Genomic DNA, 22,068 nt, shown 5'->3' with positions numbered 1-22,068 from the left:
ACTTGGATTTGTACATATAGTTAAACTAGGATTCGTATATACAGAAAAAAGAATCGTATAGTATGGCTATGCATCAGACATAAGATAAGCCGTGGCAATAATTAAAGGAAGAAATCAGAAATCAGTTATTTGAGATTATTGCATTTATACATCAGTCAGAATAGTTGTATATGTTTAAATGAACAGCGGTATATTTTAAACAACAATAACGTTTGAAAACAGCTCGTTATTTATGTATCGATAAAAACGTAATATGCTCATCTCTAACTTACTTAGTGTTGGAAAAGGCAACGTGAGAATAAAAAATCGATTGTACGATAACGATATACATATATTTGTTTTCGTGTTATTTGTTGTGTCTGACTCAAGTGAAAATTGCGAAGAAACTTTTAAAATAATTGCGTGAAAACATATTTTAAAGGTCGCAACGATGCTCTCGTTGTTGCAGGAGAAGCGACCATTAAAGCGCACACGCCTAGGACCTCCGGATATCTATCCCCAAGACGCCAAACAGCGCGAGGATGAATTGACGCCCTCAAACGTGAAACATGGTATTATAACGACACCACCGCTGTCTGATGAATTTGGCACAGCACACACCTCAAATGTGAACGCTAGCAAGGTGAGCGCGTTCTTTAGCGGCGTGCTGGCCAAAAAAGAGGAGTTAATGACGCTGCAGGATACGGTACGAAAGAAACAGCAAATAAATTGCAAAGACAACTTTTGGCCGGTGTCGCCGCGTCGCAAGTGTACAGTGGATGCCTGGTTTAAAGACTTAGCGGGCAATAAGCCGCTGCTTAGTCTAGCAAAGCGCGCGCCCTCTTTTAACAAGAAGGAGGAAATATTTATAACGCTTTGCGAGAACCAGGTCAATATGCAGCGTGCCACCTGGTTTATCAAACTCAGCGCCGCATACACGCTAAGTTTTACCGAATCGAAGAACAAAAAGCGTAGCATATATGACCCGGCAGCCGAATGGACAAGTAATATGATCAAGTTCATGAAGGAGCTTTTGCCAAAATTGCAGGAATACTATCAACAATGTAAGTATGAGCTTTTGAATGGAGTTAGTCATTATCGTTCCGTTTTTTAGCACACGATAAGAATGGAATACAAGCAAATGGTAGCAGTAGCTCATCTACCACTAGCAGCATTAGTAGCAACAGTAATGGGACTGCTACCAGCAACAGCAGCAACAACAACAGCAGCAGCAATAACAGCAGTGTGGTTAGTACCACGTCCAATGTTATACCGGTACCTAGCATGTCCAGTCCGCTGCCTCCCATACACAGTCCAGCTAATGGCCAGCCCAGTGCCGTCGGCGGCGCTGCAGCTGGCGGTGCTGTGCCCGGATCTTCTGCGCCACCAGGTACAGCACTGGCTACACTGGGTGGTTCTGCAACTGTTGGGGCAGCTGGAGCGAACGCCGGTGCCGTACCTCCGGGCTCTAGTATCTCCGGCGTTGGCAGTCAGTTCGAGGATAGTCGCAATGCGTTAAAATACTGGAAGTATTGCCACCAGTTAAGCAAATATATGTACGAGGAATCCTTGCTTGATCGTCAGGAGTTTCTTAATTGGATATTGGATTTGTTGGACAAGATGCGCACACAGGCCAGTTTCGATGAGCCACTAAAGAAGCTGGTGCTAAGCTTTGCACTGCAGTACATGCATGACTTTGTCCAGTCCGAGCGGTTGTGCCGCAAGATGGCAAACCTAGTAGCCAAAAAGCTGGCTCAACTCCTCAATGCGGCTGTTGAACAGCAGCAACAGCAACAGGCGGTAATCAAGTCGCAAGCTATGGAAATAGATGGGGCTGATGAACAGCAACAGCAACAGCCAAATATTGATCCGTATGAGCAGGCGCTTCATGAATATATGAACTGTCCACATCATCGTGACATTATTCTGTATTTGAGCACCATACTGCAGGTGATTACCATCGAGTGCCCTACGGCTTTGGTATGGAGCGGTATAGCTGCACATCGTGCGCCCTCATCTCTGGTCGGCAGTCCTCTCGATCATTTACCCCTGGCGCCCTCAGTTTTGCCAATGCCATCTCGTTGCCCACGTACCAACCACGAGCTACGCAAGCAACTACGTGCCGCCGAGGCGGACATTGTATTGCGCACCCAGCACGCAGAACAACGCTGGTTCGCCTCTAAGTGGCTGAACGCTGGCAAGAATCATTATACCAATGTGCTAGCAACGTTGGACCATCTGGACACGCACTGCTTTGAGCGCATGGATCAGTGCAATTCAATTGACACGCTCTATGCTCATATATTTCCACCACAAACTTCGCAGCTGCGCCGCCCTGAGGAGGATCCACAGCAGCAACAGCAGCCACGTGCTCCATATGAGCCAAAGCAGGATGCGGATACGGTGCGTATTCTTTGCGAGTGGGCCGTATCCAGCCAGCGTTGGGGTGAGCATCGAGCCATTGTTGTGGCCATTTTGCTGGACAAGCGCCAGATTGATGTAACCAGTACGCCAGCTGATCAATGTGGCGATAAAGAAGATAAGGACTCTCTGGCTTCTGGTGCGGGCATCATTGACGGGCTACCCGTCTTTCAGCATGTTCTAATGCACTTTCTGGATCACGATGCGCCCGTTTTGGATGAGCATAATAGCAGTGCCCAACAGCGCACGGAATTTACAAATTTAGTACAGCTGTTCAGTGCGCTTATACGTCACGATGTCTTCTCGCATAATGCATACATGCACACGCTAATCTCGCGTGGAGATCTACTTTTGGAGTCGATGCTTGTGCACAAAACAACAGCGAAAAGTTCACCACCGCCGCCAGCGCCACCGCCACCCAATAGTAGCGCAACTACTCACGGATTTGATGACGATGGTTTTGGTTCGAGCATTGGCATTGACTTCAAGCACAATGAATTTGATGATTCTAATGTGGATGATGATCTGGATAAGCTGGTGCAAAATATAAAGGAAAAGGGGCAACAACATGAGGCACCTGACAGTCCGAAAATCGGAGCACCTGGCGACGGGGAGGGTGGCGTTGATACTCCAGGCACTGGCGTCAGCATATCCAGGCACTATGTGTACACCAAGCACTTTCCCATACCGCAGGACGATCCCAGCATGTCCAGTTACAGCAGCGAAAGCAATCAGCGCTATATATTGCTCTTTGGCGTGGGCAAGGAGCGAGACGAAAAGAAACATGCGGTCAAAAAAATGTCCAAAGAAATTGGCAAACTCTTCACAAAGAAGTTCAGCATCGATGTGGCCGAAGGCGGCAAGGTGAAGAAGCATTCACGCAATGAATTCAACTTTGAAGCGACTACAGCCAAGTGTCAGCATATGGCCTACTTTGATCAGCATGTAGTAACCGCGCAGTGTGCGGCCAATGTTCTAGAACAACTGAATGGCTTTGCTCTGGGCAACAATAACTATTTGCCCGTGCAGGAGCATGTTGCATTTTTGTTCGATCTAATGGAACTTGCGCTTAACATTTACAGTCTGCTCGAGCTGTGCGATCATTTGCTCAAAGAATTACCCGAGGTGGAGCATCAGCTGCAACAGAAAAAGTCAAATATGGTACGTGGCTACACCACCTCTTTGGCCCTCTACATTGTCAGCATTCTGCGACGGTATCACAGCTGTCTTTTGCTCTCGCCCGAGCAGACGGTGTCCGTTTTTGAAGGACTTTGTCGCACTATACGTCATGTGAGCAATCCGAGCGAATGCAGCTCCGCGGAGCGCTGTATACTTGCCTATTTAAGCGATCTGCATGAGTCCTGCATACTGCTGCAGGGTAAGGAGCAGGCTGCCGAATACTATCAACAGTTGAACTGCATCAAACGTTTCAAGGATATCTTCAATACGCCCGAACAGCTGAGGTAAGTTTCTTAGTTATAATTGGACATCTTCAAATTCTAATCATTCTTTTAAATTTCACAGCATGGCTCCACAAGGCTACAATCCGCAACTGCTGCAAGAGCTGTTTGCAACGCCACGGCGTGGTGGCAAATTGGAGTCCCACTGGCTGCGTCAGCTGCATGAATCCCCTGCCAATGTTTACAGTTTTGTGTCAAATGCCGTCATAGCCGTATGCCGGGAGACGGACAACGAACGTCTAAACGATGTAGCGCTTGCTTGCGCCGAGCTAACAGCCAGCTGTAATGTTCTATCCGAAGAGTGGATCGCTGCCTTGCAGAGCTTGTGCAGCGGCAGCAAGAGTCCAAGATATCCACATCTGGGGGCTCAAGTGGACATTGGCCAAAGTAAAACGCACAATGCGCTGGCCGTCTTCGTGTGTATTCTGGTGGCTAGACATTGCTTTTCGCTTGCGGACTTCGTTAGTAAATTTGCACTGCCTACGCTGGCGCGTTCGGTTAGCGGCGCCGGCGGCAGCGAACTGAGTGTGGATGCGGAAGCAGGCGCGCGGCTCACCTGTCATTTAGTACTAAAACTCTTCAAGACACTGGAAATCCCACAGCCAGGCATGTACTCGGTGAGCACATCCCCCAATCCGCTGCATGCTGTTGGCAATGATTTTAGCATACGCCTAAGCTGTGATCGTCATCTGCTTGTGGGAGCCCACAAAACCATACCCATTGCGGCGGTTTTAGCTGTGTTAAAGGCCATACTCATTGTGGTGGACAATGCGGCGCTTAAGACTCCGCTAGGTGCTAGCGGCTTGGGTTCTTCTGGTAGCGGCAGTGCTTTTGGCAGTGGTAAACGCAGCGGTTTCAATACGCCCGTGCATCCTGGCAGCACACCCAAGAGCAACGAACAACGACCAGCAGATCTCAGCCAGATACTGGGAACCAGCGACTTGCAGCAGGGCAGCCTGGGCAGTGAACAGGAGTCTCTCCAGCAACCAACTGGCAGCAGCTTGGCTGGCAACGAGCAAATCTCGTTGCTGGAGTTTGCGCAAGCGGTTCTCAAACAGATCTGTGCACAGGAGCATGTTTTGGAGCGCTGCTTGAAGAATGCAGAACAATTATGCGATATGATTATTGACGAGATGCTGACCGCAAAGCAGGCGCAGCGCGTGCTGCACATGATCTGTTATCCGGAGGCCGAATTCAATATTATATCAGAGTTGGATCAGCGCTTGATGATAGTGCGCATATTGGAACACTTAGATCAGTGGACTCTGCGCATTTCCTGGTTGGACTTGCAGCTTATGTATCGCCAATCGCTGAGCAACAACACATCGCTCAGCAACAACACCGAGCTCAACGTTTGGCTAGATACGGTGGCCAGAGCGGCAATTGATGTGTTTCACATGGAGGAGGTGACGTTGCCGGGAGCCCTGAAATCCACACATAAACCCAAGCCGTCCACTTGGCTGGTAGCACCGCTCATTGCCAAGCTAACACCTGCTGTACAGGGACGCATCTTGCGTGTGGCCGGTCAAGTGCTCGAAAGCATGAACTACTTCTCTAAGGTGTCCAAATCCGATTGCAACAGCAGCGGCAGCGGCGACGAACGGGAAAAGAGCAACAGCTGTCACAGTAGCAATAGCTACGGCGCTGGTGGAAGCATGGCAGCACGCAATAAGAAGATGCCGCTCAATTATCAACCTTTCCTGGGACTGATACTCACTTGCCTAAAGGGTCAGGATGAGTATAAAGAGAATCTGCTTGTTTCACTCTACTCGCAGCTCTCCCAGTGCTTGCAGTCCTTTGCTGAGGTAAGTGCGTGTCGTAAACCCTTTTGTATTCATTGCTAATATTTGAGTCCTCTTGACAGCTGGACACCATTGGCGGCATTGATGAGCCACAGGCACGTGAAGAGATTCTTGATGCACTACAGCTGCGCTTTTCGTTAGTGGGCGGCATGTTTGATGCCATACAAAAGAACAGCACTCCCACTACGGACTGGGCTATTCTGCTCGCCCAACTGGTTTGTCAGGGTGTCGTAGATCTAAGCTGTAATCGTGAACTCTTTACTACTGTTGTGGACATGCTGGCTACTTTAGTGCACTCGACGCTTGTCTCCGACAGCCAATCGGAACGAGATGAGAATAAAAAGCTGTATCTAAATTTAATGAAGAAACTAAAAAAAGAAATCGGCGAAAAGAATAACGCTTCGATACGCGTCATACGCCAACTTCTACCCCTCTACAAGCAGCCCACGGAGGTTTGTTTTCGCTAATTATGAACCTTAACACATACTTAAAAGCTATCTCCTTTCAGGTCATAGCTTGCGAGCATGCGGGCATGGACACTAAGGGCAACAAGATTTGCGACATGGACAAAAAGCAGCTGCGTATATCGGATAAGCAGCGCATCAGTGTCTGGGACATTCTCGAGGGTCACAAGAATCCAGCACCGCTCTCATGGGTATGGTTCGGCGCCGTCAAGCTGGAACGTAAGCCTCTCACTTACGAGGAGGCCCATCGTAATCTCAAATACCACACGCACAGTCTGGTCAAGCCCAGTAGTTATTATTATGAGCCCTTGCCGCTGCCGCCGGAGGATATTGAGCCGGTTCCAGAGAAAATTTGCATAGTAAGTCGAACCGTAGCATTTACTCTGACAAGTGACTTACCGAAATTTTTTCTGTAGAAGGATGAAATGATGAAGGCCGATACGCCTTCGTCGGTGGATCAATCGCCCAGCGCTGTAGTTGGCACTGGGCGTGGCCGTGGTAAAGGCACCACAACACGCAAACGCAAGCCAAAGGTTTCAAAGACGCCACCAGTGGTAAATACGCAACAGCAGCAGCCACAGCTGGCACCACAGCCCCAACAGCCACCCAATGTGCAGCAACAGCAGCAACAACAACAAATGCAGCAACAGCAGCATATGCAACAGCAAATGCAGCCCAACCAGATGGGACAGATGCCCATGAATATGCAGGTTCGTGTCATTAAATGTAACTAAAATTTGACAACTATTGATACGATTTCCTCATCCAGATGAATATGCAGCAATTTGGACCCAATGCCATGATGCAGCAGCAGAATGCACTGATGCAACAACAGCAGCAACAACAACAAATGCAACAAATGGGTCCAAATCAAATGCAGCAGCAGCTAAACGTGGGCGGCAATGGCCAACCGAATACACAGATGAACTTTATGCAAGGACCTGGACCTGGTGGACCACAAGGCATGTCCGGCCAACAGCAGCAACAACAGCAATGGCATAATGCACCCCAACAACAGCAACAGCAACCGCAACAGTATCATAATCAGTATCAGCATCAACAGAACATGCAAAGTAAGTTCCTCTGGAATTCTGTGCAGATATATGTTAATAATTTATTTAATTTGTAGTGAATCGCATTGAACGACCGCCGCTAAATACCAACTCCAAGCAAGCATTGTCGCAGATGCTGCGTCAGCGGCAGCCGAGCTCATTCCAACAGCAGCAACAACAACCGCCAGGTGGATTTAATCCTATGCAACAGCAGTCACAACAACAACAGCCACAGGGACCGCAGCAGCAGCAAATGAATGCACAACAGCTGCGGCAACAGCAGCAGCAGCAACAAATGAATGCACAACAGAATCCGCAGGCAGCGGCCGCCTTTAATGCCATGCAACAACAGCAACCCAATGTGCAGCAACAGCAGCAAATGAATCCCAATCAACAGCAGCTACAACAGCAACAACAACAGCAGCAACAACAATTCATGCGTGGCAATATGCGTGCCATGGCGCCAAATCAAATGGGTGGCATGAATATGGTGGGTCAGGGCATGCCGCAAAATCCCATGATGCAGCAGCAGCAAATGGCACAAGGAATGGTGGGCATGGTCAATCCAAATGCCAATCCGATGATGCAAGGCGGCGGTGCTGGTGGCAATGGCGGTGTTGGTGTTGGCGTCGGTGTTGGTGCTGGTGGCAACAATCCAAACATGGGGATGGGCGGTATGCCACAGCAGGGCATGATCCAACAACAACAGCAGCAGGTGCAGTTTCAAAATTTCCAAAATCAGTATCAGCAGCAGCAACAGCAGCAAGGCATGCAACAGCAAAGCGGCGGCGGAGGCGGCGTGGGAGTGGGCGTGGGCATGGCGCCAAATCAACAGCAACAACAAGCTGGCCTTATGAACAATTTCAATCCTCAAATGCAGCAAGCACAACGTAATAATCCAGACTTTATGGCTGCAGCAGTGGTGGCACAACAGCAGCAGCAGCAACAACAACAGCAGCAACAGCGCGGAGTGCCTGGCGGTATGATGGCCGGCAATCGTGGTCAATATATGAACCAAGCACCAAATGTGACCATGACCAACATGATGGGACCTGGACCAGGTGGGGTGGGCGTCGGAGTTGGGCAGGTACCGCCCTATGCACGACAGCAACCAACAGGTGGCGGCAAGCCGGGCGTATTGCCCGCACAGCAACAATTTCAGCAGCAGCAACTTCGTCACCAACAAATGATGCAAATGCAGGGCATGGCCGGTGGTGGCATGGGTGGCGGACCACAAGCTGGTGGCGGTGCGGGTGCCAGTGGTGGTGGAGGAATGGTCCAGCAACAGCAGAGCATGAATCAGCAGCAAACTCCTAATTTGGTTGCTCAGCTCCAACGACAGATGACCAATCAACCGAGCATGATGGGTCAGCAGCAGCAGTACCCGCATCAGCCCCCACCCTATTAGATACTAGGACTCTAATTTTGTAAGGCATTCACTTGTGTACGAATATTATTTATCAATGCTAAATGCAATAAATAATTATTTTATTTTTAAATGTTTCGATTTTGCGCGCGAAGGACTGCCCACTTAGCGTGGTCAACGATAGATGCGACTATCGATAACAAGATTACTGCAAACAGCTGTTCGTGACTTTCTGCGTTAGTATATGTGTGTACGTACATGGGTGCTCGGTAAATCAGAAAATTAATATCAGATTTATTGTAGATTAATTAAAATTAGTTTTAAGTTGAAAGTGAACTTGTGCAATACAATCAGTTCCTACCAATAAGACAACGAATGACCAACCATTGGGCAACATATTAATCCACTAAACCTAATTGTAACACAGCAAACGATTTCATTCATTGATCAACGTATTTGTACGTTTAGCATACGAGAAACAATCAATTGCATTTTCCATTTTACACTGGCCACATCAGTATTGTTTGTATTAGCGACGCAGGTGGACGTTTTGTTTGTTATTAACTGCCAGCGAAAGTCATGAATGAAGCACCTGAGCAGAGCAAAAAGCGTCAAAAGACGGTAAGTGTTTACACCTCATTTTTCGTTAGCTGCCTTCGTATTTGAACAAATGTGCCAAAGAAATAAATGCTGAAACGGTCACGAAACCCCCCAAAACGGGGTAAAAGTAAATTTGAATAGCTGTCGCACTGAACAAGCTGTCTTTATGTATTGCCATATCTATTGTTATGCACCACACGCAGTTGGCCTAAGCGTTTCCAGAGCGTTATCAAGCTTTTTCCGCATAATTGTTTCTTCTATGAAAAACACACGTAATACTTATTTCTATATCAACGCTGTGTCACTACAGCGAGTCTGCTAAATTCGCCTCTTAGTATCTAACATCAAAAAAGCTGCCTTAGTTTAATATGGCCTACATAGATAAGAACTTAATTACAAAAAAAGGCAACCGAAAAAAAGTCTCCATCAAAAATTACTTATCAGCAGCTTAATCAGAGCTTAATTAGATACTGAATAACATGTGCACAATTTATATATATTTTATACCTACGCCAGCAACTTGTTGACTTTGCAAAAAAAGGTGCCTTAAGCGTGAAGTGAATTAACGTGGAAATAAATAGCATTTTGTTTCCATATGAATATTTGTAAAGCCACGTGTTTCATTTGAGATGTTCATAGGAATTTAACTAATTTGGGCTGATAAGTAGTTCGCCCTAGAATTAGCGCTTATATCAATTACAAATTTAATGATTTTCACAAAAAAATACAAAGTAGTTGCACATATTGTTTTTCACATCATTTATTTCTATGTGAATAACTTTGAATTCATCTGTTTATATAAACATATTTCGTTGAACTAATTTTTTGTTCGCAACGATTTGTTTAAATTAATTTGCTAAATGAAAAACTAAAAATAAACATTTAAGCCGTCTACCGACATTTTCTATGCCTTCCTCTTGACATCCACTTTTAAAAGAATTATTATTGTTTTTAAATTTGTTTTATTTAAGCTTTCGTATATTAACTTTTACAGTTGTAATCAAGATGCAGAGTCAACTTAGTAAAAGTGTAGTTTTAAATTTCAATCAAGGACATATACTATCTATATATTATTACAGATTTCAACATAGTCCATCCTACCACGTAAGGTTTCATGCAATTATGCAAACACCAAATTATTCGAATATATTTAAAGTCGTGTAATATGAAGATCTGGTTTTTCAAAAACATATTTTTTGGGCTTGAAAAATATTATCTTTAGTATTATCAAGATATTATTTTCTAAAAGAGAATTGATAAAAGATAGGAAAGACTTGAGTTAAGATAAGTGCGAGCCAGAAAGAAAGAAAGAGCGAATAACATTTAAATAAAAAAGATATCAGTTTGTGTTGCGAGGCACAAGATCAGTAGATACCGTAACTGTATTTATAAAATATAATAAAAATAAAACAAAAAATATAAATATATCTTAAAGCACCGGCCCGATGTAAACGAAAATCAAAGGGCTATTCATTTCAAAATATAACGTTACCAAATTGTATAATAAAAAAAAAACAATATATATATATAGAGAAAAATACACTCTATATACTATTTATTTGATTTTTCAACTGTTTTAGATAAGAAAGTAGGCGATTATATATATATTATATATTTATAAATAAAGATAATAATCGTTGTATTGGCCACTTAAGGGCCTAAAACTCTGTTAACTGATTTTAAAGTACTTTAAAGAGTGTCTGCAGTCAATTATCAATTAATGTATGATTAAATTAAATAAGGCAGGCCAAGAAAAGTGTTAATTTATATACTACAAAAATAGTAATATTTAAACGAATAGCATATTTACTTATAAATATATATAACTAACTACTTTCTTACCTAAGATCTTGGCTAATTAGAGCATTAAAGCCCATATATATATATATATATATATATATATATATATATATATATATATATATATATATATATATAAATCTATATAGCATATGAAGTTTATATATATATATATTTAATTATTTTTATAATTCGTATTTTCAAATACTCTTCAGACAAGGCCTTTTGCCCGTCTGCAATCCGTTTAAAGACAGTTTATTGCCCCATAGATAAGGTAAACGTAATGTTAAAACTTATGCAATATGCAATCAACTGGTTTTTTAAGTGTTTGTACACTTGTTTTTTTATGACACACACACACACAAACACATTTAGTTTAACTACTTGAAATTAAAAAGAAAGTGTATTTTGTGGAGGCCAGAGTAAATATGTTTTGAGCCGACCTAACAAATTGTTAACAATTCGAAATAACTTTCTGTCTCACTCTGTCCCCATTCGAGTTGTTATTGCTGTTGTTTGTGGGAAAACTTGGCCAGTTATAGGTTGAATGACCAGTAGAGTATGCTAGGCGGCAAATCTTGCTAATTGTTGTTGTCTTTTTGTGTTATTGTCGTAGTAATGTAGTCAATAATTGTTATGAATTTATATTTGGGTTGCGTCTTCAATTGAACAATCGAATCATATATATACTAGCAACAATTACTACTCACTTGTTAATTCATATTGCATTGTTAAAGTGCCAAGTAATATTTTTATTTAAACTACAATTAACAGAGTTACCCCATAAACATCGTTAAGGCGGGCATATATATGAGGCTATTGCATAAACAGAAGGAACTACAAAGCTCCTACTACACACACATGATAGTTGTCTCATAACTAACAAATATAACATAAATCTTCCATTGATGCAATCTTAACATCAGGTAGGATTGCTTTGCGATAATCTTATCAAAGTTGATTGAATCAAAATTGATCTGCCTGATTGATAACGATTGTCCTCTTGTTGCAGTCGCGTAAACTTTAGAGACGCCTCAGGTAGAAAGTCCTACCTCAGTGACCGTATGAACCAGGTGTTTCCATATCTTAGGCTCGCTGAGTGTACCTTAGTTCTTACGAAACGGATACTCTAAACTCAACTCTAAAGGGTTTTTAAAGCAGCTAAAATAAAAACCGAAACTCCAAAGCAACTAAATTTACAATAACAAAAAAATCAAAACTTAATAGTTAGTTACTATTATTCATAGAAATATATTTTCTAATTAGGAATAATAAAAAAAAATAATTATTTATGGTAAATTTTAAGTTGTCCAGGGTATTCATATTCGAATACCGCAATTCTTCCGGACTTGTCGATATGCGAAATGATTAAGCATTTTATAATCTCACTTAATTGCTGGATATTTTTATGTCATCGCTAAAGGTATAGTAGTTATTCCAGAGCATTTGTTAGTCCTAAGGGATTTATACTTAGCCTTTTCGTTTGCTTTACAAATGTAAATGTAATTAAAAAGTTGCTTGCATGTAAAATTTAATTCATTTAAACGTGAACTTGAAGCTGTTTTGCAATTCATTCAGCCTCTGCTTAGGCACGAGTGCTAATGTGGTTTTTCTTTTCAGTTTCTTTTTGTTTGTAATTACTATTACGTAGTTAAAAAAACTATAAATCTAAAATGGAAATGTCAGTGGTTATTATGGCATTTGCTGAGACTTCATTTAGCTTGGAATTCGAGTTTTAATTTGCAAAGTTAAACAAAAAGATACTTAAGAACAGAAGCTAGCAATAGAAAAATGATTCTTTTAATATTTTATTAGTCTTACTCTTAAAAAAAAAATTAAAAATAAAAAAAAGTTTTTTTTTTCAATATTATCTAGAATTTAATTAACAGAAAGTACATATAGACTTAATGAGAGCCACATCAAATGAATTACTTAATTAAATATTATATTTTTGATAAATATTATGAAATGTCATTAATCATATTACAGAATGAAAATCAGATATATGTCGAAATACAACTATATTTTTATAAAATTTATTTATAAGTTTATTGATTGTTTTAAATGACATTTCCTCTGGTATATTATGCTTTTGTGAGACATTAAATTTGTGCTTTAACGAATTCCTTTTTCTGCCAATAGTTGACCAGCGAGCTATACATATATCTATATATATATATATATATATATATATATATATATATATATCTTCAGTTACGTTTTCCCACTCTGGGCTGCATTTATTCCACGCCACTGTGAAGAAATATCAGTTGCAGTTTTGAGCTTCGTCGAGAAAGTTCAGCGGGTTTTGGTTTTGGTTTTGGTTTTTGTTTTGGTCTTTTTCATTTTTATATTTTTTCTCATTTTTGCGGTGGAGAAAAAACTCACTTCGAAAACTCTCACTTGTTTAATTATCAGTCTCGTTGCCTGTTTAGTGTCTGCTTTCTTTTCGAGCGTTATTTGTTTAAGACTACCTAAAATGTTTACAAAACGCGCCAATTTGCTCAGAAGTGAATACAAAAACAACAACAACAACATCAACAACAATAACAATAACAATAATAATAATAACAATTACAGTTGTTTGTTAAGTCACGAAAAGTGCAGCGACTTGGTAAGTTTTTGTTGTCTTCTTTTGTTTTGTTTACATAAAAATATGTAAACAATTTCTAAATCGTGCCAAAGTTGAGTCGCAAAGGTCTTGACATTGATTTTTAAACTCTCGACCTCTTGAAATATACGTGGAATGTTTCAATTTTTTTGTTTATTTATATTTTGCTAGACGAGCAGATTGTTATTTGAAAATTTCAAAGAATCTCGATTTTACTCAGTTATATAAGATTTTTTAAATTTCTTTAAATTTCAATAAAGTTAAATTAGAAATTACATGAAATGACTATTACTTGCAGCTACTTCAAGCCGTATTGCGACGTATCTTTTAGCCAGGCCACGTTGCTTAATGAAATTTTTCAAATTTTGCACTATAAACAATTTGGTTTGCCAATACAATTTATATGGGGAGAAATTTGTTAGGTAAAACTTTGTACTTATATTTTATTTTGTTAACGTTGAAATTAATTAATTAATTTTGTTTACAAAAAAAACTTAAAAAAATAGTAAGTGAATATTTATAGACTTTTATTTTCTTTTACCTATGCAAATTATTGTTGCTTGACTTCATCTGAGAATCCAAAGGAAACTTGTATTAAAGTGAAAAAATAATTGTATTTTTAACTATTTAATAATGCCTGAATAATTCAGCAGAGAATTTAAAAAAAAGACGAAATGCGTAAACAAATTGTTAAACAATCTTTCATAATAATAATAATGCACAACAAACAGAAATACTTGAACGCTGGCTGCCTGGCTTGGCAGATAGAAAAACGATCTGAAAACCAGATGGAACCGAGCGTGAAGCACTCGGCTTGACGCGCTCTCTCCCTCTCTCTCTCTCTTTCTCTTATAATAGCTCTCGGTATCTTAGTTCGGGTCGGGTCGACATATAACACGGTAAATATTTTAGTAAAACTTTCAGTTGGCTTTCAGCGCTCGTTGCGTGAATATTTAACTGAGATCAAATTGCCGTTCGATAATATATCATATTATATATACATATATCTATTCCGTTTCTTCAAGCAAAGCTCAAGTGCATCGAGTATAACAATTTCATTCGGCATCAAGCAGAGAAAGCTAAATCATGCCCAATCCGCCCATTGGCTTTTTTCCTCATATCAAAAGAAGGGTATGGCTGAAGCTCTCAAGAGAATTTGAGAGATCTGCGCATGCGCACTCCGTGCTGTTCCAAAACAAAAAAGAGTTGAAGTGTTTTGTTAAAGAATATTAAATGTGTTTCAAATCAAGTTGACGTTAAGTGTGCCTTGACCCAAATTTATTTGCCAACAATTGTAGAACTACAACTGAAGCTCGACTCGAGTTTACCCTGTAGAAGTTCCTAGACGATATTTGGCGTTTATATGTGGAATATATTTCAGATATAAATGAAGCAAGTGGCTCATAAGCACTTAAGTATTTCAAGCTAAACTAATAAATCGAATTTGTATAATTTTATTTATTTTTACTGAATACGACTCTAAGCAAATGTGTTTTGTGCTTAACTAATTAATTTGAATTCCAATCGAAACTCGAAGAGATTTTCTCTTCTTTCATTTGTCCTAAGGCAAAGGTGTATTATTCCACGCTCCATGGGCTGGCATGGTCTGGCCGCTCTTTGAATGCTTTTATTATGTTTTGCTTTCATCTATCTATTGGATATACATATGCATATATATACACATATATATATGGTATCATTATCTCATATTCCCTCTGTGTAACAGCATTTGCGATTTTTCACACACGAGTTGGCGAGTTGGCGAGCTGCTCGTCTGAAAGGGTCAACAAACTGTGCAGATTCAGCGAATTGAACGGCACAAATAGCGCCTTAGGGTCAAAATAAGAGCCCCAAACCACTAGCCAGAGTCGGGCATGAATATTAATTTATGTTAATTTATCGAGACGCCCGCAGCTACATAAATTCTATTATGTTGGTGTATAAATTAGATTTTGTTGTCTTTTGCAGTGCCTCCAGGTCGCAACGAATGTGACCGAACAGAAGCATCATGTCACCCGGGAGACTCGAGGCAGGAATTTGGGATTGTGTCGCGGCTTTAGGGGCTGCACCGTGTGGCTAACAGGTGAGCGATGCGGCCTCTAGTTTTAAATAATATTAAAAACATTTTGATAAATTAGGATCAATTATTTATGGTACCAAATACGAAATGTACATTAAATAAATGTAAAGAAATATTTAATATTGAAATAAAAAATGTATAAACCATTAACATATGTTAATTAACATTGTTGAAATGATGAAAGATGTTGGGCTCATTATAAAATATAAATAAAATAAATTAAATATAAATTTAAGTAAAACTCATAATATTTGCTCTATTATTCAGCTGTGGATTCCGATCAAAAATATATATATAAATATATATATATTTGTTGGGTCGCTAGATCTATCCGAAATCATTTAACAGTATGAATTGGCGAATGACCATAGAGAGGTCATACTGTACATAAAACTATGTTATAATCTATTTAATGCTGTTCACGGGATAAAATATCTTTAAAGGATTTTCTTAACTTTAAAATAAGAATTTAATCAATCCGTATTGCTAATGCAAAGGCTTATATTAGTATTAATAATAAAAACATTTTTTTGTAGGTCTTAGTGGAGCCGGGAAAACGTCGATTGCCTTTGAGCTGGAGGCGTATCTGGTCTCGAGAGGTATACCCGCCTATGGCTTGGATGGCGACAATATACGCACCGGTTTGAATAAGAATCTTGGCTTTACGCCTGCCGATCGGGAGGAGAATATACGGAGGGTGGGCGAGGTGGCCAAGCTGTTTGCAGATAGCGGCGTTGTGGCCATCTGCAGCTTTGTGTCGCCTTTTGCGGACGATCGCGAGATGGCGCGCAAGATACACAAGGATGCGGGACTGAAGTTCTTCGAGATCTTTGTGGATACGCCGTTGGCCGTGTGCGAAACGCGCGATGTGAAGGGGCTGTATAAGAAGGCGCGCGAGGGCGTCATCAAAGGCTTCACGGGCATCACCCAGGAGTATGAGCGGCCCCAGCATCCGGAACTGGTGGTCAGCACGGATGACTGCACGGTGCGCGAATCTACGCAACAGCTCGTCGCACTGCTGGAGCAAGAGGGCATCATTCCGCGTTCGCTGCGGGATGTCGATCAGCTGCCAGAGCTGTATCCCAGCGAGGCCAGCGAAGTAGACGAACTGAGACAAGAGGCCAAAGCACTGCCGGCTCTATCAATTAGCACCGTCGAGCTGCAATGGGTACAGGTACTGTCTGAAGGCTGGGCGTATCCATTGCGTGGCTTTATGCGAGAGGACGAGTATCTGCAGACGCTGCATTTCAATACGCTGCAAAGTGGCCTAGACGTTTCCTATCGTGAGAACCATTCGGTGCCCATTGTGCTGAGCGCCAGTGAAGCAGATAAGCAGCGCCTGGAGGGCGAGGCAGCTGTGACGCTGCAACATGAGGGTCAAGCGGTGGCCATACTACGTCGCCCGGAGTTCTATTACCAGCGCAAGGAGGAACGTCTGTCGCGCCAGTTTGGCACCAGCAATCCTAATCATCCGTACAGCAAACAGGTGTACGAGTCCGGAGAGTATTTGGTTGGTGGGGAGCTGTCGGTCATTGAGCGTATACGCTGGAAAGATGGCCTCGACCAGTATCGTCTAACACCCAATGAGCTGCGCTCGCGCTTTAAGGAGCTCAATGCGGATGCTATCTTTGCCTTCCAGCTGCGTAATCCCATCCACAACGGGCACGCGCTGCTCATGCAGGACACCAAGCGGCAACTGCTGGAGCGTGGCTTCAAGCAGCCGGTGCTGCTGCTGCATCCACTGGGCGGCTGGACCAAGGATGATGATGTTCCTCTGCAGGTGCGCATGGCTCAGCATCAGGCGGTGCTCGATGCGGGCGTACTGCGACGCGAGGACACCGTGCTGGCCATATTCCCATCGCCCATGATGTACGCCGGCCCCACGGAGGTGCAATGGCATGCCAAGGCGCGCATGAATGCGGGCGCCAACTTTTATATTGTGGGACGTGATCCGGCCGGCATGCCGCACCCAGACAAAGAGGCCTATCCAGATGGCAATCTCTACGATGCGACGCACGGTGCACGTGTGCTCAAAATGGCACAAGGACTGGACAGCATGGAGGTGGGTGTAATGAAACTGCCCACTGGAATTAATCATAAATTCACTCATTCAATATTCTCTAACATTTAGATATTGCCTTTTCGTGTGGCAGCCTACGATAAGTCTGCCAGCCGCATGGCCTTCTTTGAACCGCAACGCAAGGAGCAATTTGAGTTCATTTCGGGCACCAAAATGCGCACGCTGGCCAAAACCGGGGCCAGTCCGCCAGATGGTTTTATGGAACCGCAGGCCTGGAAAATACTCGCTACCTACTACCAAAATCTACCACAGGCGTAACCCGGGAGCCAGCTAAAACAATGTTGAGGGCCGTCCCGCACAACAATTAGTGCAATTTGCTTAGCTATATATATATATATATATATATTTTATATATATACTGTCGTGTCCTAGGTGTTTCCACTATTTACATATTTTTATATATATTATGTTTGTTGTTCAATATGTATGTATCTGAGACGCATATCCTAATACCTGTCTCGAGTCAACTTATCTACCCTTATCTTAATCTTTCTAGTTTGTATGTGTCTTGTGAGTGTGCATGGTTTGCTCTGCTGCATTATTCTAATCTTACAATTAATTGTGTTTAACTTTAAGTTTTCCAATTCCATTTTTTATGTTAAGCTAAGAATTTGTCGTTTCTTGAACTGATTTCCAAAAATTAAAATGCATTTTTTGCAATCAATGCATTTAATAAATGACTATCAAAATTTTTATCACAACTACGAAAAACTCTTGAAATTCTTTCTAATCCTCCTGCTTTAAATTAAATAAAGGGGCAACCGGGCAGGTTATAGATAGTTACTTCGTTGTAAATATATAATAAATAATGCATTTTTGCACATGATTTATTTTATAAAATTGTATACGTTTAATAATTAATATTACAAGTACATACATAATTAATTAATTAATTAATATCAAATATGCATTTAGATTTAGTTATCAATTAATTTCACAATATGTATTTTTGCTGCTCTGCATTTATTCTTTTTCATCGCATTGTTTTCTTCGTATTGCATATGCGCATATCTTTTTTAATTATTTATTATTATTTCCATCTACTCACACAAATATTAATCGTATTCGTGTGTTCAATTAGAGATTAACGGTCTGTTTATTGACAATGTATTATGAAGCACCCGCAACTATTAGAACTTGCCATATCTAAGTGAATCGATATCAAAATTGTGCGTCTGAGTCTAAATTGCGTCCGGCGAACTTTTCATGAGTTGTTGAGTTTGTTGTCGAGCAAAAGGTGTGAGAACTAAATTAAATTAAATTAAATATTCGTAAATGAGCATAAATGTAGAGCAAACGGAATCGAAATATTTATATAATATATGAATACATATATTTATTTTCTACTTTATTGTTTTGTCATTGGTTTACAAATCGTGAACAACCATGGCTGCATATTTCTTGCGACAGAAAATTTAAAAATTATACATTGAAACTGATAAGAAAAGTAAAATGAAAACTGTAACTGATCGGAGCGGAGGGCAGGGCGAGGGCGGGTTGTATGTTTTGTTGTTTCGTTAATTTTTCAGTTTACGCTACTCACAATACTCGTGTTATTTTTAGTTTTTGTTTGTTTTGTTTTTTTTTAGCGTTAAATGAATATTGAATGTGCATAGATCCATATTGATGCATATTTCGTACATCTTATCGCCATGTCTCGTTCGCATAAACAATTTTACCTCTTCTATTATTATATTATTATAATTATGTATTTTTTCATTATGTTGCATATTCAGGGGTGTTTGCTCGCTTGGTTGTTGTTGTTAGGACTTAACAGGAGTTAAGAAAACTACTACCACATACATTATCATTATTATTTCCACCATGCCGCATCAGTGCCACACGCACATTGCCACGTCAAAGCAAACTGCATCTTGATAGCCAACTATCCTTTGTTCGAATCTCTGTTAGTTTCAGCTGATGACCGCCCTTCGGTGGATTGTTCGCCTCCTGCACGAGTAAAAATATTACAATGTTATAATTGATAACGATCACGATGCTCGACCACTTACCATACGCTTTTCCGTTTTCGCTTTGATATCACTGGCGAGCGTGAGAAAAGCCTCTTCAACATTGATGCTTGCTTTCGCGGAGGTCTCCATGAATTTAATGCCATATTCAATGGCTAACTGTTCGCCACGTTCCTTTGAAACCTGCAAAAGGAAATGATCGTTAAGTCATTGAATTTTCAAAATAAATCGCTGTGGAGTATAATAATAACCTGTCTCTTATCATTTAGTTCGCATTTGTTGCCCAGCAGCATTTTCTCAACATCGGCGGCGGCATTCTCTTCGATATTTCGTATCCAGTTCTTTATGTTCTCAAACGATTTCTCCTGTGTTATGTCATACACCAGCATAATACCCATGGCACCTCTGTAATATGCCGTGGTGATCGTTCGGAAACGCTCCTGGCCAGCAGTGTCCCTTAAATGGTTTTTAATTAATGAATTTATACAACATTGTTTTTTTTTTTTGATAACTTACCATATTTGCAATTTGATTTTCTTGTTATCCAATTCAATTGTTCTAATTTTAAAATCGATACCTGTGAATAAAGTAAAATAAAGAGAAGAGAGAAGACATGTGATAAGCAAAAACTCAGCAATAAATTAGTTTAGATCATTTTTGGCAGCTGAGTTCCTCTCGCCCATCTGTTAGAGAGCTGACATACATATCTGCATAGACTAAGACTACAAAAGAGCACAAGAGACAGCAGTTGAAAATACGCAATTGATTCGAGACGTTGGCGTCGTTAAGTAAATAACCCAAATTGGAATTAGTGCAGGGAAATGTGCCAAATATATAAATAGACAAATTGCTGAGCTCGTGCCATGTGTGTGGGATGTGTCTCAATGCTGTCTCAAGCTGCTAGAACCCCTCTCAATGAGACTTGACTGTGAAATGGATGCTTATCAGCTCACAACTCATGGCAACGAATTTACACTAGACTTGAAGATAGTTTAAAAACAAAACAGTCGACTGTGGTGCAATGACACTGGGTTAAACAAACAGCGCTTATCGATTTCTTTTCAGCTTACAAAATAATATCTTATCATGTTTGGTATTTGGGTTTCAGCATTTAATAATATGTTAAATTGGTCACTTTCTTTTTCTCTATTTAGTTTGTCTATGGTGGGTTGCTGCTGATCCCCTTTGCACTACGTCCTTGTTCATAGAACAACATCAACAACGATATAATTATGACAAATAACATTACTGAGAACAAGAAAAGAGCATACAAAATGAGTCACGTATTCGTGTTTGTATGTTTGTGTGCATGCTACTTACAGCTGAGCCAAGAGACGAGATTGAGAGCATGAACATGAATACGCAAATATGTTTGTATGTATTTGTATGATATGCGATTGCTGCCCGGCGGCGTCATAATTAATTAAAAAATTTCACAGAGCAAAAGAGCGCAAACGAGAGAGAGAGAGAGCAGTGTTGATTACTGAGGATGACAGACTGCGAGCTATGACTGATGATGTATGCACTTTGAAATGTTTGGTTTGTTGGCTGATGTTGATATTGTTGTTGTTGTCAGCTCTGTGTTTTGTATACATGGTGGATATTGATAACACTTACCTATTGTAGATATAAATGTCGTATTGAAAGCATCCTCTGAGAATCGAAACAATATGCAAGTTTTGCCAACTCCAGAATCACCGATCAGCAGCAATTTGAACAGGTAGTCGTACGTTTTGGCCATTGTATTTATGTTGTTGTATTTGTATGATTAAATCACAGTTTTGCTTCGGATTGTGCCAGGTTCTTTTGTTATAGATGCAGCTATTTGCTCTTTAATTTCTTCTCTTCCTTTTTGGCGTTATCGTCCACGTCGATAACTGCTGGTGATGCTTTTGTTATATGGCGGTGGTTGGTAATCAGTGGTTTTCGATTAATATTACACACTATGTTAATGTCGACGATTAAATTACTATAACTGGCTATTGCTGCTGCTGCGGGTTGGTATTAATTTATATGTACGTAAGGGTATGTATAAAAAATTCATAGACGTAACCACACACAGCAGACACAAATAAACACACGCAAGCACGCACAGGTTTTTTCAGCTCTGACTGTGGTTTTCTTTTGTGTGTATGTCGAAAAATGGCGACGTAGTTTTAAGCACTTTAAATTGCAATAGTAAATGGACGCGCGCTGTTTTACACTTGTATGTACTGCACTTGCAATTGTGTGCTGTGTTGTTGTTGGTTACACGTAAAAATTACGCTTAATTATTGCTTTCTAATTACGCCCGAACAATAAATGATTGGTACGTAGCAGTGTTGTGTAGGACGAAAACGAGACGATTTATCGATAAGCAGTGTTGCCAAACGTGCTTGGGCAA

General features: G+C 40.9%; 3 protein-coding genes across 5 annotated transcripts; 2 read left to right on the top strand and 1 right to left on the bottom strand.

The window, feature by feature from the left end:
* The first annotated feature begins 323 nt into the window (after window positions 1-323).
* On the top strand, window positions 324-8,607 carry LOC111604419 (mediator of RNA polymerase II transcription subunit 12). Its single transcript, XM_023322475.2, has 8 exons — window positions 324-1,043; window positions 1,094-3,863; window positions 3,925-5,665; window positions 5,725-6,114; window positions 6,171-6,485; window positions 6,543-6,836; window positions 6,896-7,199; window positions 7,256-8,607. The coding sequence occupies exons 1-8, from the start codon at window positions 431-433 to the stop codon at window positions 8,584-8,586; spliced, it is 7,758 nt and encodes a 2,585-aa protein (XP_023178243.2). The 5' UTR covers window positions 324-430; the 3' UTR covers window positions 8,587-8,607.
* Window positions 8,608-8,787: 180 nt separating this feature from the next.
* Window positions 8,788-18,041, top strand: LOC111604423 (bifunctional 3'-phosphoadenosine 5'-phosphosulfate synthase). 3 transcript variants are annotated; one of them, XM_023322482.2, is made up of 4 exons: window positions 8,788-9,165; window positions 15,524-15,638; window positions 16,172-17,697; window positions 17,767-18,041. In XM_023322482.2, exons 1-4 carry the CDS (start codon window positions 9,124-9,126, stop codon window positions 17,971-17,973), a joined length of 1,890 nt encoding a protein of 629 aa, XP_023178250.1. In that variant the 5' UTR covers window positions 8,788-9,123; the 3' UTR covers window positions 17,974-18,041. The 3 variants fall into 3 exon arrangements, with proteins under 3 accessions (XP_023178250.1, XP_023178248.2, XP_023178249.1); XM_023322480.2 differs by lacking the exon at window positions 8,788-9,165 and adding an exon at window positions 13,290-13,558; XM_023322481.2 differs by lacking the exon at window positions 8,788-9,165 and adding an exon at window positions 14,498-14,686.
* Window positions 18,042-19,023: 982 nt separating this feature from the next.
* Window positions 19,024-22,041, bottom strand: LOC111604473 (ras-related protein Rab-8A). The gene is made up of 5 exons (XM_023322557.2): window positions 21,303-22,041; window positions 20,202-20,262; window positions 19,937-20,141; window positions 19,728-19,868; window positions 19,024-19,665 (listed from the first exon to the last, which is right to left on the bottom strand). Exons 1-5 carry the CDS (start codon window positions 21,424-21,426, stop codon window positions 19,573-19,575), a joined length of 624 nt encoding a protein of 207 aa, XP_023178325.1. The 5' UTR covers window positions 21,427-22,041; the 3' UTR covers window positions 19,024-19,572.
* Between the last annotated feature and the right edge of the window lie 27 nt (window positions 22,042-22,068).

This window comes from Drosophila hydei, unplaced genomic scaffold (genome assembly GCF_003285905.1).
Source record: "Drosophila hydei strain 15085-1641.00,03,60 unplaced genomic scaffold, DhydRS2 tig00000001-arrow-pilon, whole genome shotgun sequence".
Lineage (NCBI taxonomy): Eukaryota > Metazoa > Arthropoda > Insecta > Diptera > Drosophilidae > Drosophila > Drosophila hydei.
The sequence above is the reverse complement of the archived record's forward strand: the minus strand, read 5'-3'. Positions and strand labels throughout refer to the sequence as shown.